The sequence below is a fragment of the Gouania willdenowi genome, chromosome 14, assembly GCF_900634775.1.
Source record: "Gouania willdenowi chromosome 14, fGouWil2.1, whole genome shotgun sequence".
NCBI lineage: Eukaryota > Metazoa > Chordata > Actinopteri > Blenniiformes > Gobiesocidae > Gouania > Gouania willdenowi.
In genome coordinates, this window is record NC_041057.1 from 35,972,016 (window position 1) to 35,988,524 (window position 16,509).

General features: G+C 40.2%; 1 protein-coding gene across 1 annotated transcript; it reads right to left on the reverse strand.

Annotated features, from left to right (window-relative positions):
* Window positions 1-2,914: 2,914 nt before the first annotated feature.
* On the reverse strand, window positions 2,915-15,618 carry msantd2 (Myb/SANT DNA binding domain containing 2). Its single transcript, XM_028466168.1, has 4 exons — window positions 15,174-15,618; window positions 9,203-9,461; window positions 8,266-8,329; window positions 2,915-4,224 (listed from the first exon to the last, which is right to left on the reverse strand). The coding sequence occupies exons 1-4, from the start codon at window positions 15,615-15,617 to the stop codon at window positions 3,333-3,335; spliced, it is 1,659 nt and encodes a 552-aa protein (XP_028321969.1). The 5' UTR covers window position 15,618; the 3' UTR covers window positions 2,915-3,332.
* Window positions 15,619-16,509: the final 891 nt, after the last annotated feature.

The following is a 16,509-nucleotide window of genomic DNA, read 5'->3' on the forward strand; positions in this document are numbered from 1 at the left end:
CAAAATAAAGGTTCCAGAGAGTGGGGACCCTCCAAAATAAAGGTCACAGAGAGCAGGGACCCTCCATAATAAAGGTTCCAGAGAGTGGGGACCCTCCAAAATAAAGGTCCCAGAGAGCAGGGACCCCCACTGTAGCTGAAGGTGGTTGAACACAGACATGAACATTGAAGAACAGTCATGTGGAGACAGGACCATCTATAAGGGGGAATAAAGGAGAGATTTTTGGGGTCCATCCATAAAGTCAGTAAAATGATGGTCTATTGTTCTATGAATCTGTGATAACCACATTTATTTATTCATCTGAATAATATCCACTGTTATCCAGGAACGTTTATTATTATTATTATTATAATCATCTTAAAGATGGAAATCATGGTTTTAATCACTAATAAAATGGTTCAAAGTGAATAAAAATGGTGAAAAGGTGATGAAATGGGATTTTAAAAATTACAGTGTATAAAAACAGACAGAAAAAGTGGTAAAAAGGGTTCAAAGTGTCAATATTGGAACAATTAATTTAAACTGGTAAATATTAGGCATGATAAATGGTGAATGTGGATAAATTGGCAAAAATAATCATGAAATCTGGTGAAAAGAGGTTAAAAGTGACAATAATGGGTCAATATATGTGACATTAGGTGTAAAAGTGGTAGAAATGGTTTATAAGTGATGAACATGTCTGGAAAGTGGAAACGTGCAGAAACGGCATTAAAATGTGATGTAGAAGTGTCAGAAAAAGGAGAAATGTAGCAAAAATACATTAAAAGGATATGACAAGAATATGACAAGAAAAAGAAATGAAAATAGGTTAAAATATGGTGAGTTTGGTGTTGCAGAAAAAGGGTAAAAATAAGCAAAAATTGGCTCAAAAATGTAATATTCTTATTTTCTTAAAGGCATCTGGTGACCTACTCCCAGTGTCATGATGCCAAATGGGGTTCTGACCCCAAAGTTGAGAACCCCTGCTCTAAAGGGCCAGATTTGGCCCCCAGGCCTTCAGTTTGAAACACATGCCATATGCTACGTGACATTCCTTTCTTTAGCTACAGCAGGGCTGCGTTCTGATTGGCTGATTGGTCGCTTTGATCCTGGGAAGAAAGGAGAGGTTTTTATCTCATAACGAGGAAAGTGAAACTGAGAATAACATAAAAACAAACATTCTGATGCTTTTAAAAACAGTGTGTGTGACTCACTCCACCAGACCAGGTCCACACTAAGGCATTTCACCACCTCTAATAGTTCCTGAGGAGGTAGATGGATGAGAACCACACTCACACATTAATATAAGCAGCAGAGAACACGTATAGTGCACCATCATATACTTCAATTCATTCATATTAATAACCATAACTACATCCTGTTCCAATGCTGCAGCTGTGAACAACACTAATCATATTTATTTTACACTGTAAACCCCAACATTCATAGTCATTAAATATTCTAGAAGTTCTACTAACTTAATTATGTCAAGTTGGTTTAACATTTTCTTCCTTTTTGAGGATCTTTAACTAATAATTTTGAGTAAATGTAACTGTATTTGTTTAGAAAGAAGCATAACTGATAATTACATACTAAGAATGATAAAGTCCTGTTGTTAGGGATCATTTAAAAAATAAACTTTATTCATAAAGCACCTTAATTTAACTGTTATCACAAAGTCATCCAACTTTTTAAGGTAATTAAACATTTTTTTTAGTTCTGGTAACTTATTGGGGTTTACAGTGATTATTTCAGATACAGGTTTCTCTCATCTTTATTCATTTCATTTTGAATAAAAATGTTAAAATCAGTGAATGATATTTCTTTAAAGGCTCCAGAATCTAAACAAACCTGTTTCACCTTGTCATGTTTTTATGAATTCCCTTTAAATGTATTTTATAAACACGTTGAGTGTCAGCGCCCTCTAGTGGCCATGAATGTTTGAGTCAGGGTTCAGGGGCCAAATATGGAGCAGTTTGACCTCTAGTGGGCCACAGATTATATGTTGGAAAACAAGTCATTTCAATTCATCATTGCTCCCTAGTTTACACTTCTTTTATATAAAATACTAAATATGTAAGAAATCAATAATATCCAAGCAATAATTGACAGATCTCAGTCCCAACAGGGTCTATACTTTACATTTCTAGATTTTGTGACAAATTTCTGTTTACTGAAGGAAAATTGAAGGATTTTGTAAGAATTTTAGTTTTTTAACAGTTTAAGATTAAAAATGACTAATCATGTGACATAAGCACAAAGACAACTTTGAGTTTCATTTCACAATGATTCATGTTTTCTCTGTTATTTTCACTTTCTCCTGAGGGCCAATGTGGATGCTCTGAAGTGTTGGATTTGGCCCCCGGGCCATGAGTTTGACACGTGTTTTAACCAATGAACAATGAGGCAGATAAACGTGTATGGAGGAGAGACTCACTGATACTTCCTGGATAAAAGTGCAAACTGCAGCAGTTTAAATACATAAATAAATAACAAACATACATTAACATATCGTAGTAAATAAAAAGTGCTTTGATTGACAAACCATCAGAGGTCACGTTATAAACACAACAGCACGTGTTATGATATGTGGATAAGTGTCAACCATGAGGATCCATTCAACATGTGAACAAACACAAAACTCACATTCTTTGTGGAACAATCAAATGTTGACCCGATTATTGACAAACATTGGTTCATTTCTGCTCAGTGGTGTTAAAGTTATCCTCCAACGTTTTTAAAAAGGTGTCATAAAATCTTCTAAATGTCCTTATTAGTAGATCTATGTCTAATAAACACATTATTATGCATCATATTCATTTAATTACCTTTTAAAAATAGGACTATTTACAGTTTTAGTGTTCCTCCATCTTGAAATCATGTGATTGATGATGTCACACTGCCTGTAAACATCTCATTGTTTTCTATTGGAGTGATTTTTAGGTAATTTAGCAGCTTTTTACATCATTTAGTAGATTTTTCAGTCACATAAACATCTTGTGGTTGATCTAAAAAACAGGAAAAGTTAAAGATGTCGATGTAAACCTCTTGTTTACAGAAAGAGGATAAAAACAGTTGTGACCACAGGGGGAGACAGTTCCAACTCGGAGGTTTGGTAATAGACAATAAAGCAGAGAAGAAGAGCTTTCCTAAGATGGAGAAAGATGGAGAAACACAGGTTCTAAAACTGTAAAGTAGTCCTATTTATAAAAGGTAATTAAATGAATATTATGCATAATTATGTGTTTTATTAAACATAGATCTACTAATAAGGACATTTAGAAGATTTTAGGATAGATTTGTAAAAACGGTGGAGGATAACATTAACGTGATAAATACCCGTGTTCAGATGGTCACGACACTCCTCGGTGGTTATATTTTAACGAATACCCTACAGCTGTTTCCAGGCACTCCACCAGGGAGCCCGCAGAGAGGAAATCCAGCTCCACCTCGATCAGTTTGACGTAAACAGAAAAGCGTTGGTTCAAGTCGCCGATGCCACAGTTCTCCTGCAGGAAGCGCGTGACGTCCGACGCCTTGCCGTGCACGCCGTGTTTCCCCGAGCCCTGAAAGTGATAAAACAGACTCTGCTGAATGGTCCGTTCCTTGGCGATGCCGAGGTAGCAGTAGGTCACTCTTGCTCCGGTCCGCTCCCGGAATTCTGTCGCTGCTCCGTCGAAGTGGCTCCTCCCCCCATTCTCCGACCCACACCGGGGGGAACCTTCAGCGTCTCCATCGTCCCAAGGAGAGGTACTGGACGCGTCACTGGAGGGCGTTAGCTCCTCGTAGCCTATGGCGTACAGTCCGTGGGTCTTTGGGAGGTTCCCAGGAAGGAGGTAGTGGGATCGGCGCTCGCTGCAGCCGCTTAGTCTGGACTGGGAGACGAGAACCCAGTCTACCTCCATGTGCAGCTCCAGGCAGCGCGCCTCGCTAATGGTGATATCCAAGTACTTATAGTAGACATTCTTCCAGTTCATCTTCTGGACTTTGGTCATGATGACGCGGCCCTCGGGCTTCTCTGGGTTGAAGTACTCCCTCAGCCTCTTGCCAAAAGGCACCTGGGAACTGATCTCCGCGTAGTGGTAGCGCACGTCCTCACGCCAACGGGTGTTGTAGCCCACGCCAAAGATGGCCAGCTTGTTGGAGAGGTGCAGCCGGGAGAACTCGGTCCACGTCTGGAAATTCTCCCACTTGATGTGAACGGACTCCAGGATGTGGATCACACTATGCATCACGTCTTTCTTCCTGGAAATAGTGAGGGATGAGAAACCCAGGATGTTATGAGCTAGCAGAGACTTTTAGATCAATAATCACTGCAGATCTCAAGCTCAACCTCTTAAGCCCCAGCCACTTTTCTCCAAAAATCACTTATCCATAACAAATAAGGTTTTTCTAAGCTTCTACATGACCTACATGGCTAATTTTTGTTCACATTTAAGTAGGACCCTTAGTGGGTATAGAGTATGTGAAATTTTGAAAATATATGATACTGAGTGACAATAAATGATGTTTTAATTACTTAAATCTGTAGTCCGCCCAAAAAAAACTGGAGATTTACATCAAATATAAAGTCAATTCTCATTATCGAAGGCTATAAAAGCATAAATAATTGAACTAATGTATAGACATAAACTGCAGGAAGTTTGAAGATGATAATAAACAATAGGCCAAAGATACACATGTTTTTGTACAAAAAAGTTCAGGCTGAAGCCCACTTTGCCACAATTGTGCCAAAGTTTTCCACAAGTTTGGAAACAAGTGTGTAACTGTAATATGTCAGTCACATTGATTCCAATCATTGTTAGTCTTATGTTTAACCACTAGGTGTTGCAGTTTAGCTTGAAATAAACACATCTATTTGTGTTCTGGTTTCTGCTGTGTCATGCGTAATGCTGTTTTTAGTTCCACTCTTTGGTGGCATGACGTATGGGTGTTATTCAGCGATGCTTCAACCAATCAGAATGCTTGACACAGTGTTGTAAAGCTCTATGGGAGTGGCTTTAGCACTGGCCAATCAGAGCTGGGTAAAGGAGAGATCGGCCATTTTACGAACGAGCCTTGTGCACCGCATTGTACGGATTTCTCAGCTGAGAAGTGATCAGCTGTGTGTAATGGTGGTATCTCTCTGACTACACGATATGGATTTATCAAAATATGGAGTTTTATGCACATTGGAGCAACTTTTGATAAGAACCAACAAAGGAAAGACACAATTTGTCATCATTGCTGACTTTTTCCACTGTGTATTTTCTGATTTTGTGGCGTTGTTTTGGTACGTAACATACCTGACCTGTATATCAGTGGATTCAGCTCAGCCTGTAGATTCACGTAGACTCTAATTATAGAGCTCTGTGGTTATTTTGTGACTCACGGCTGTGGAAAAAGCAGAGTTTGCCAAATTGTTGACTTTTCCCTCTTTTGAACATAATGTCCTGGTGTGTGTGCTGTGGTCTTTAGTTCTGAATGTTTATAGGCTACAGTTTTAGCTTCTATAGTTTCTTAGGAATTCAGAGAGGTATAGAATGTGTGATTTAATTCATTTACAACACTTAGACCTGTGAAAGTCACGGAAGCTGAAGCTGCCCCCACCGGCGGGTCCGTTGGGGCTGAAGAGGTTTTAACCATGAGTCCAAACCTGAACCTGACTGAACACCTTAAGGATGGAACAGGAGAGCCAGACTCTCTCCTCTAGGGGCCAAACTTTCAGATACTTTGTAACATATTGTTTTCAGTAAAAATATGACCCACTGTTTTTAATGACTGCAATGACACCAATGAATTCCTGCATTGTTTTAATATTCACTGTGCTATTATCCTGGATCAAGTGGCCCCTTTTAAAACTAGTAACACGGCTTGTCGACAGTCGTCTCCCTGGATCAACGACAAGATTGTGATTCTGCGGAGATTGTGCCGTAAAACCGAGCGCCTTTGGCACTCCTCCAGGCTGGAGGTCCATAGGCTCCATTTAAAGGAACTGGTCGCCTCCTTAAATGGACAAATCGAGGAGGCTAGATCTAATTACTTTCGCCAGTTGATAGCCTCTAATAAGAGAAACCCAAAGATGCTATTTGATACAATAAGCACTATTGTCTCGCCTGCTGTAACCGCTGTCACCGCACAGTGCAGGGCTGGTTGCAATGAGTTTCTCAACTTTTTTATTGATAAGGTCAGAGAAATAAAAGATAATATTTCTTCTCCTCCTTCCGGCAGTCAAGTCTGTGTTTACCCCCCTCCTCATGTTTGGTCATCCTTTAAGTCCGTCACTCAAGTGGATGTTCTCTCTTCCATAAAAAGCATGAAAATGTCATCATGCCGTCTTGACGTTGTCCCGGCTAGACTTTTTATCAACGTTTTAGAATCAATCGGTCCATTGATCACTAAAATGTTCAACATTTCACTCTCGGCTGGTGTGTTCCCGTGTTCCCTTAAACATGCTGTGGTGGAACCCCAACTGAAAAAACCCAGCTTGGACCCATCAGAACTTCAGAATTTCAGGCCAATTTCCAAGATCCCGTTCCTGGCTAAAGTTCTAGAAACGCTAGCCTGTAAACAACTGACATCATTTTTGGAGAGCAACAACACATTTGATACTTTCCAGTCCGGCTTCAGAAAGTTTCACTCCACTGAGACAGCACTGCTGAAAGTGTCAAGTGACATCATGATGGCTGCAGACTCTGAAAAATGTTCCGTCCTGGTCCTGTTGGACCCGTCTTCTGCCTTTGACACGGTGGATCATCATATCCTGGTTGGCAGACTGCGGGATGTGGTTGGCTTGTCGGGCCCTGTGTTGGAGTGGTTCAGATCGTACCTGACAGGTAGAACATTCTCTGTGTACTACAACAACGAAATGTCAGAAACTGCGGATTTAAAGTGGGGTGTACCTCAGGGCTCGGTCCTTGGGCCGCTTTTGTTCCTGATTTATTTACTCCCTCTCGGTGAGCTGATCCTGCAGTGCCCTGATGTCTCCTATCACCTATACGCAGATGATCTCCAGCTGTACTGCAGTTTTAAGCCCTCCGAACCTCAAAACGTGCTTTCCCTCACAAACTGTCTGGTAAAGGTAAAACAATGGCTGAATGAAAATAGCCTCCAACTGAACTCCAGTAAAACGGAAACCCTAGTCGTTGCCCCGGACATTATTGCTCCTCTTATCAAACAGCACCTTGGCGCCCTAAGTAGCACTGTTAAAAGTTCTATAAGGAACCTTGGAGTAATTTTTGATGAAGGGATGTCCCTAGAACGTCACTCTAAGCAGCTCATCAGGAACTGTTTCTTCCACCTGAGAAACATCTCAAAGCTGAGACACATAGTCTCTGGTCCTGAGCTTGAGATGGTCATCCACGCGTTTGTTTCCTCACGGTTGGACTATTGTAACAGTCTGTTTACATGCCTTAGCAAAAAGGATCTGGCTCGTCTTCAAGTGGTCCAGAACTCCGCTGCACGCCTCCTGACCCGTACCTGTAGGAGAGCCCATATCACTCCTATTTTAAAAACTCTACATTGGCTCCCTGTCATCTACAGGATGAATTTTAAAATCCTTGTGCTGACTTTCAGGGCCCTTCATGGCCAGGCGCCTGAATACATTGAGGGTCTTATCCAGCCCTATGTTTCAAACAGGAGCTTGAGGTCTTCCTCTCAAAACCTGCTGTTGGTCCCCCGCACCCGCTTTATAACACGAGGTGATCACTCTTAAGGCGGTAGCTCCTCGTCTCTGGAATGCTCTTCCACACACTCTGCGGATGCTGGACTCTGTGGATGTTTTTAAAAGTCATCTAAAGACTCACTTTTTTATGGAGGCTTTCTTGACACACTCCTGTTTGTGAATGGACTCTTTTATACATTGTAGCTTCATTGTAGTGGACTTTTATATGCATTGTGCCCTTTTTAAACTGTAAATTGTGAAGCACTTTGTGACCCTGTTCTGAAAAAAGCGCTATATAAATAAAATTTACTTACTTACTTACTTACTTACTGTTGCTTAATAAAGCAGAAAAAAATCTAGCTTTCTAGTTTTTTTGTAATGCAGGTTTGATTGATGATTTTTACCACTTTTCCTTTTCCTTTCCACTCTGTTACCATCAACCGTATCCATGGAAACCCCACAACAACTTTCTGATTAAGGGTGCCGAAAAAAATTGATTCACTTCCAAATCGCAATTCTTAATAATTACATTTTACAGGATTCAATATTAAATAAGGATTAAATAGAATCATATTTACTTGATTCTTTTTCTTTCTAACCTGTCTGACTCCACCAAAGAGAAAGAGTGAAATAAAAGGACTTACTGTGTTGGTTCCAACACATCAGTATGTATGAGAACAGCTCTGTTCTTAGGAACCTGGAGGTCTTCTGTACAACCAAACAAACACAGAGCTTAGCTGAAGGATATCTCTCCTGCGCAAACATCAGTGTCAGTTGAATGCTAACTCTCCTATGCTAACCCCGCTGTTAGCTGGATGCTAACTCTCCTGTGCTAACCCCATTGTTAGCTGAATGCTAACTCTCCTGTGCTAACCCCACTGTTAGCTGGATGCTAACTCTTCTGTGCTAACCCCAATGTTAGCTGAATTCTAACTCTCCTGTGCTAACATCAGTGTCATTTGAATGCTAACTCTTTTACGCTAACCCCACTGTTAGCTGGATGCAAACTCTTCTGTGCTAACTCCAATGTTAGCTGAATGCTTACTCCCCAATGCTAACCCCATTGTTAGCTGATTTCTAACTCTCCTGTGCTAACCCCATTGTTAGCTGAATGCTAACTCCCCTGTGCTAACCCCATTGTTAGCTGATTGCTAACTCTCCTATGCTAACAACACTGTTAGCTGGATGCTAACTCTTCAGTGCTAACCCGATTATTAGCTGAATGCTAACTCTCCTGTGCTAACCCCATTGTTAGCTGAATGCTAACTCTCCTGTGCTAACCTTGTTATTAGCTGAATGCTAACTCTTCTGTGCTAACCCTACTATTAGCTGAATGCTAACTCTCCTGTGCTAACACCGTTGTTAGCTGGATGCTAACTCTCCTGTGCTAACCTCATTGTTAGCTGAATGCTAACTCTCCTGTGCTAACCCCGTTGTTAGCTGGACGCTAACTCTTCTGTGCTAACCCCATTGTTAGCTGAATGCTAACTCTCCTGTGCTAACCCCACTTTTAGCTGGACGCTAACTCTTCTGTGCTAACCCCATTGCTAGCTGAATGCTACCTCTTCGGTGCTAACCTACCAGTGTCCATCTCTGGTTCCTGGAAGGCTGAGTCCAGCACCTGGTGACACCAGGCCTCCTGGGAGAAGTCCTCCAGGGTGGTGCTGCTGTCTGACTCCATCTCCTGATACAGACCACTGCTGTTGATGAGGACGGGGGCACAGCTCTGGGAGTCCCACCCCCCCTGACCAAACACCTTCTCCAGCTGCTCCAGGGTGTAGCTGCTCTTCCTCTTCCCCACACCGTGCTCCTTCACACGGCTGTAGCAGCGCCGTAGGGTCTGTGGGAACCAGAGTTAGGATTAATTACATTTTTCAATTACAATTATGTCTTCAATCATCTACGTTCAATTACAACTCAATTATTATTGAGTTTTTTCCCAATTATGATTAAATGACTATTATTTTATATCCTCAGAAAGTCAATAACAACTAGAATATTTGCATGGACACAGAGCGTGGGTACAGGGTGCTGAGACAGAGCCCCCAGTCCAGCAAAACAGCAGAAGATATTCACCATCACTGAGGGCCACGAGACAGACAGCACCACTGTAGCCACGCCCATCACAGCCCCCAGTGCAGAGCAAACACTGGGATAGTAATCTTAAAATTATAAAAACTACATAAATATAATAAACCTAAAGCTATAAAAACAACATACAAAATAATAATAAAAACACCCTAAAATGAATAAATAATTAGTTAAAAGCTCATTTGAAAAGGTGGGTCTTAAAATAGCATTAGCCTAGCATCAACACTAACCAGTGACGTGCTGTGAGCACTAGGGTTGGGTAGGCAAGTTGCAAATGGAAACCACCAATGTCAACACCAATGACAATTCCATATGTTTCTGCTGGCAAGTGTTAATCTACAAAATCAACATCATAAACACCATTAAAGAAACATAAACAATTATTTAATATAGCCTCCATACTCTCCTAACAACATATATCTTATGACACGGCAGCACATCTGTTGTTTGTGTTGGAAACAGAAACATGGAGAAGATGACAACAACAACAACTCAGAACATCCTCAGTGAGGAGCATCCACAAAGTCAATCCTTCCTTTTGTTCCATTCACTGTAGAAAGCATCAACAATGTTCTGACCTTACCTTTGCTGAAGGTCTGGTAGCTCAGGTGTTGGTCTCCATCTTTTAAAATATGTTGTTTTTCCTCAAAACAAAGTTTCTTTATCATCTCTGGCGCTGTCATCCTGACTGTAGTGTTATCCCGCCCACTAGCTAGAGAACGTAACAGCAGCCACGCTGGATCAATTCACTAATGCACTGTGAACTTACGTATAGCATTTAGCATAGCACGGTTACGTCCAAAGGCAGAGTAGAGAGCTGCCTTTGGACGTAAATGATCATCTTGGGGAAATGACTGAGCATGTGCAAACATATAAAGACACGCTATGGGAACAGAGGCTGAGCAGCAATGTGCAATTGGGAGAGGGTGTGGTCTCCTCCTGGCTCCTCCTCCTGCCTTACAGCGGGTGAGACTGTGCAGTGTCTCTGCCGTATCAGGAAATAGCGCTGTTTAGTCATTTAGGCTATGAAAAGCACAAAATGCTGACACTTACAAATGTATAGGTACTGTAGGCTATTGGAAATGGAAAAATAAATCATTTATAATTATATTATAATTAAAACAAATAATCAAAATACCAATTCACCCTTGGGTAGGCACTGCCTACCTTGCCTACCCTGACTGCACGTCACTGACACTAACGTAACATTAGCATTAGCCTAGCAATAGCAATGACCTAGCATTAGCATTGACCTAGCAATAGCAATAACATAGCAATAGCTTAACATTAGCATTAAAGCTGAAAAAAGTTAGAAAAAGAAAGCAGAAATCGACAACAAAAATGCATTAAAAGACAAAAAAAAATAACAAAACAAAAAAAAACAGACAAAAAATTTAAACCACAAAGACAAAAAACAAACAATAAAAATATTTCCCCCAGTGTTAATGCTCTGATTGGTCATTGTTATAATCTCTTGTGACATGAATGTTGATCATGTCACGTGACCCTCGGATCAGATACAGTCACATGTTTGTGGCCCCCTGTGATAGAGGTGCCCAAATACCTGACATTAAACACGTTGAATGTTCAAATCAACAATTTTATTGTAAAACATTGAACAATACCTGTAAAACAATGAAAACATATTGTTTTAACTGCACATGAGGTAGTTCAACCACTACTAAATTATATAACTTCCTTTAGTCTTTCATTTTTACATTTAAAAACAAGCTAAATGTGTCCAACAGGTTCCACTGCAGACCTGTTTGGAGCTCTTTGACTAAAATAAAGGGCACAGTCAGTAAATTGGTTTACAAAAAAGAAAATCACAGGGTTAAAGCTAGATGATAGTTAGATGATAAAATAATAATCTACAAATATCCTAAAGCACCAATAAAGTTTTAAGTTTCTTTTTGTTTTAACCATTATTTAACCAGGAAAAATTAAGAATCTCTTTTTCAACAGAGCGCTGGAAGCAGTTAGGGTTTAAAGACTTGCTCATGGTCCCACAGTGATGGCACACAATGGATTCAAACCGGTGACGGTTACTAGCTCACTTCCTTGACCTCCAGGCCACCATTGCCCTGAGAAAAATGTCCAAATGCAGCAGCTTTGTAGGTGTGAATAGTGCCTGGTTTCAGATGGTGTTCTGTGGGGGTTGGACCGGGGCGGGTCTTAATACCGTTCAAGTTCTAACAGCGGCCCACTGACGCTAGCTTTAGCTTTAGCATTAGCGATGTGGTGGTTTTTAAACATTGTTTCAGACTCTTTTCTAAACTTGTTTTAACCCTGATAAAAATGATTTTTAAATGTTTTTTAAGTTATATTGTGTGTGTGCGACTCCCACCGTCTATAACAAGTTCGGGTGAACCACGGCCACACCCACGGAACATCTGTGCACTGAATAGCACGTCCCACGTTCCTGAGAATTCAGTCAAATGACTCGGTTCCACAGAGTAAAAAAAGGTCTCTGAGAAACTGTTGACATCCACTCATAGAAGATCCATGTCAATTACAGCCTGATTCAACAACTAACGGAGAAGTAGTCATTTGAAAAATGGGGTCTCTGGCACCCCCGTGGCACATATGGAGTAATGGGCCTCATTCATATATTGGTATGTGTCAATGATTCAGTACCACCAACTGTTGCAATATTTGATTCACTAATAAATGGGAAAACAACTTTAATGGAAATTGCTGAAAAAAGGAGGTGGCCCCCCGGGTCCCCAATCAAATTGTGGAAGGCTTAATCATAATCTATGTTGAATTACTTTTGAAACGATATATCAAATGACTATGTTCCCATAAATTTAGAAATGACCAAAAATGGGGGGTGGGGCCCCCGGGCCCCATTATAAAACAAAGCGCTCTAGGCGTCTCATCATATTAATTCACAGAATATTCATACCAAACTCCAATGATCTAACGAGAACTAATGGAGGAATAGTCATTTGAAAAATGGGGCCTCAGGGTACCGAATAACAGAGGAGTAGTGATGTTAACTAAGAAGAAGAACAAAGTGAGGGGTGTTAGGAGTCTGGTAGCTCGGGATAAAAAACTGTAAATGTGAACCATAGAAGAAGTGTTCAGCCCTGTGAGTGCAGCCTCAGCGCTGCAGACAATGACCACCAGGGGAGCTGTCGCTTGAAGTCGCTTCAAAAGTTCACATTTTTCAACTTTGAGCAATTTCTAGCGTCTCAGGACGCACGACAAAGTCACTGGAATTGTGCGAGTCGCGTCTCTTGAAGGGAGGTCACATGACGTTAGCAGGGCTCACCAACATTTCTGAAACTGTGAGCTTCTTCTAAGTTATTGATGAATCCAAAGGGCTAACAATACTAACATTTCACCGTTTTATTTTTAGAAGAGGAAAAGATGAGTTAAAAAGGTAGGTAATAAAAATAAGTTTCAACATGTAACACTTTATTCATCTTCATTTATGCAATTGTTTCAATTTTAAATGACCACTTCTGAAAACATTGCATTGGAAATCACCAAGTTCCTATTTTACTTTTGCCACTAACTACTTTTAACTAATGGAGACATGCTTCTATAATTCAACATTATGTAAGATTTTATAAATCTATACGTCAAATCTGCACCATCTTTAACAAAACCTATCTGTGATACTTAAACACATTTGTGGTTATTTTACTGGTAATATTGAAAGAATCAAGTGCAGCAGGATTTAACTGTATTAACTCTTTGTGAGTTTAAAGCCTGGAACCTTAATTATATTTAGAGCTCATTGGTGTTAGAACAGGCCTGAGGCATACTGTTACAGTGTTATTAATATATATATATATATATATATATATATATATATATATATATATACTGTTACAGTGTTACTAATATATATATATATATATATATATATATATATATATATATATATATATATATATATATATACTGTTACAGTGTTATTAATATATATATACACTATTACTGTACCTGTCAAGTTTTGGATTTTAAAACATGGGAATTTTTCTGGCGCCCGCTACAAGCCGTCCCACCCCCCAACCAAGCTCCAGTATCCCTAATATTTCAAGATAGACGTACATAAAATCTAAAATATCCACTCATCAACCACTTACTAAATACATTTATGTGATTATAATCTGGTATTAACATTAAAATGCTGTGAACAGTCCTACTAGGGATGGTGATATGGACCAAAACTCATATCTCAATATATTTTATCAAAATGACGATGAACAAAATAAATCTAGATAATTTTATTTAAAACAAAGTCTGAACAGAAAAACAATTATGGGTTAAATTTTCTGATGCAAAATACTACACAGGCTCATTTATGAACAAACAGCTGATCAATATGTGCTACTTTTGGCTTTTTCACCTGTAAGGGACAGCACGTGTGAGTGAGTTCTATAGTGTAGCTTGTTATGGGGAAGGTCTGGGTTAGAACGCACTCATTAATCATCTAACTAAGCTTTACATAATGTTCTGAGACTGATTCTGAGTTTTAGGAGTAAACATTTATTTATTTTTTGATATATGCCATAATTTAGTTTTTATATCACCAAAATAGAAAACTCGATACATCTTGAATCTCGATATATCGCCCAGCCCGAATTAAATTATAAAACAGCCTAAATAAAAACATAAATGTTTATATCAAGCACATGTGTTTATTTAATATACTTACAGTTTATATACAAGTCAGCACGTTGTATATTTACTGTTAATTTCACATTGTTTGTCTTTAAGTTAGACATTAACATTTTATTTCATTACATGTTTTATTATAATTTCTCATACTCACTCATGTGGTTCTCTGGTATTCACTAATGACTTATTAGACACATTTATTACAGACTTTACATTATTTAACACTTTTTTAAAGCAGTGTATATTTGTGACGCTTGTGATTGGATGATTTTTCACGCTGACTTGGCAGGTCAGTTTAGAAAGGCAGAAGAATGTTTTTATTTAGTTATTTATTTCTTTTATTTATCTGTCATTTGATGCAATCTTGAGGACCACCTCAAATATGAGATGATTCATCTCAAGGGGCCTATCCTCAAAATAAATAAATTAGACTTTTTTATTACATTAAAATACAGGATGTTTACGGGATAATACTAATACGGGACGATGGCGGGAAAGAGGGGTAAAATACGGGAGTTTCCCGGCAAAAAAGGGATACTGGACAGGTATGGCCTGAGGGCCCCTCCAGTGGTCCATGAGGGATACCTGGTGCCCGCGGGCCTTATGTTGGTGACCACTGCACTAGGCAAACTGAAGTTGTGTTCGGACTGAACGCAGCTTCAGAGTCAGCAGTTATTGTAGCTTTTTAAATGTGTGTGTGTGTGTGTGTGTGTGTGTGTGTGTGTGTGTGTGTGTGTGTGTGTGTGTGTGTGTGTGTGTGTAGAGTAAATCACTGCTACCAGGCAGTGCAGTGACCGGGTGGTCGTGTGTTCTGAAGCCGCCCTACCTTCATCCTTTCCCGGCACTGTGAGGGGGTCCTCTCGTAGCCCAGCTCCGACAGGGCTCTGGAGACCCTCTCGTACATGGCGGGTCCGGGGGCCTTACCGGAGAACACGGTACCGGCCACCTCCAGCTGCTGCATCCGGGCCTCCGTCAGCCTCTCGTTGCCCCACACCGCGATCAGGGCGTTGGTCTCGGACGGGGTCCACGACATGCCGCGGCACACCGTCAAACTGTTGCTGTTGGCGGAAGAACAGGCCGCCGAGCCCCGGCCCCCCGCCCCGGAGCCCTGCACGTTGAGGGGGGAGAAGCGGTTGGGTGTGGACGGCTCGGACTGGTACTGGTTACTGTCGCTCAGGTCCTCAGACTCCGGGGACGGAACCTCGGTCTTTGGAACCTTTACCGGAGGAGAGATGTCCGGAGAACGTTCAGCTGGACCGGAGGCCGCCATGTTGGCTCTGTTGCTATGGAGAGGGAGGGGGGAGGGGGGGGGGGGGGATGTATGGAAAGATAACTGTGATATCAACAAAATACATGTTGTTAACTATTTAGTACCTTATTAGTTATCATGTAGGGATATTTCCCCTCTACGACTGTATTAGTATGTGTCAGTGTTCTACTAGTAAACTAGTAAATAATTGAAAAACAGCCAAAATGACAAAAATAAAAATTACTAATAACACACAGAATGACTCCAAACCACAGAGAACGATGAAATAAATACAAAAAAGGAATTAAAAAAAAAAACCCACTGAAAATAACATAAAAATGTAAAAAATGACAAGAAAAATACACAAAATGGAAAAAAACCCACAAAACAAAAAATGACCACAAAATGATGACAAAAAAAAAACACAGAACAACGAAAGAAATATGGAAAAGGAATCCAAACAACACTCAAAATAACAACATTTTTATTAAAAAAAAGAACACATGGAAACAAAGTGAACGTTTTCTCTATTATTCAGTGTCTTTGTGAAACTATTCATCCAAAATAATCATTTTATTGAATCTCAGCACAAACATTTAACACTGTGTGTTTTCCTGATCCTGGAATAAATAAAGCCCTTGTTTGGTGGATGAAGAGCTAAACAAGGCCTTTTATTGGATTTTTAGTGCTTTAAATGTCACGTTGGTCCTGATTGATCCCTGATTGATCCCTGATTGATCCCTGATTGGTCTCTGATTGATCCCTGATTGGTCCCTGATTGGTCTCTGATTGATCCCTGATTGATCCCTGATTGGTCTCTGATTGATCCCTGATTGGTCTCTGATTGACGGATCATGCTGTAGTTTTCTTTGTGCGACAGTGTTTGATGAGCTGTGTTCAGGGCCGTGGCTCT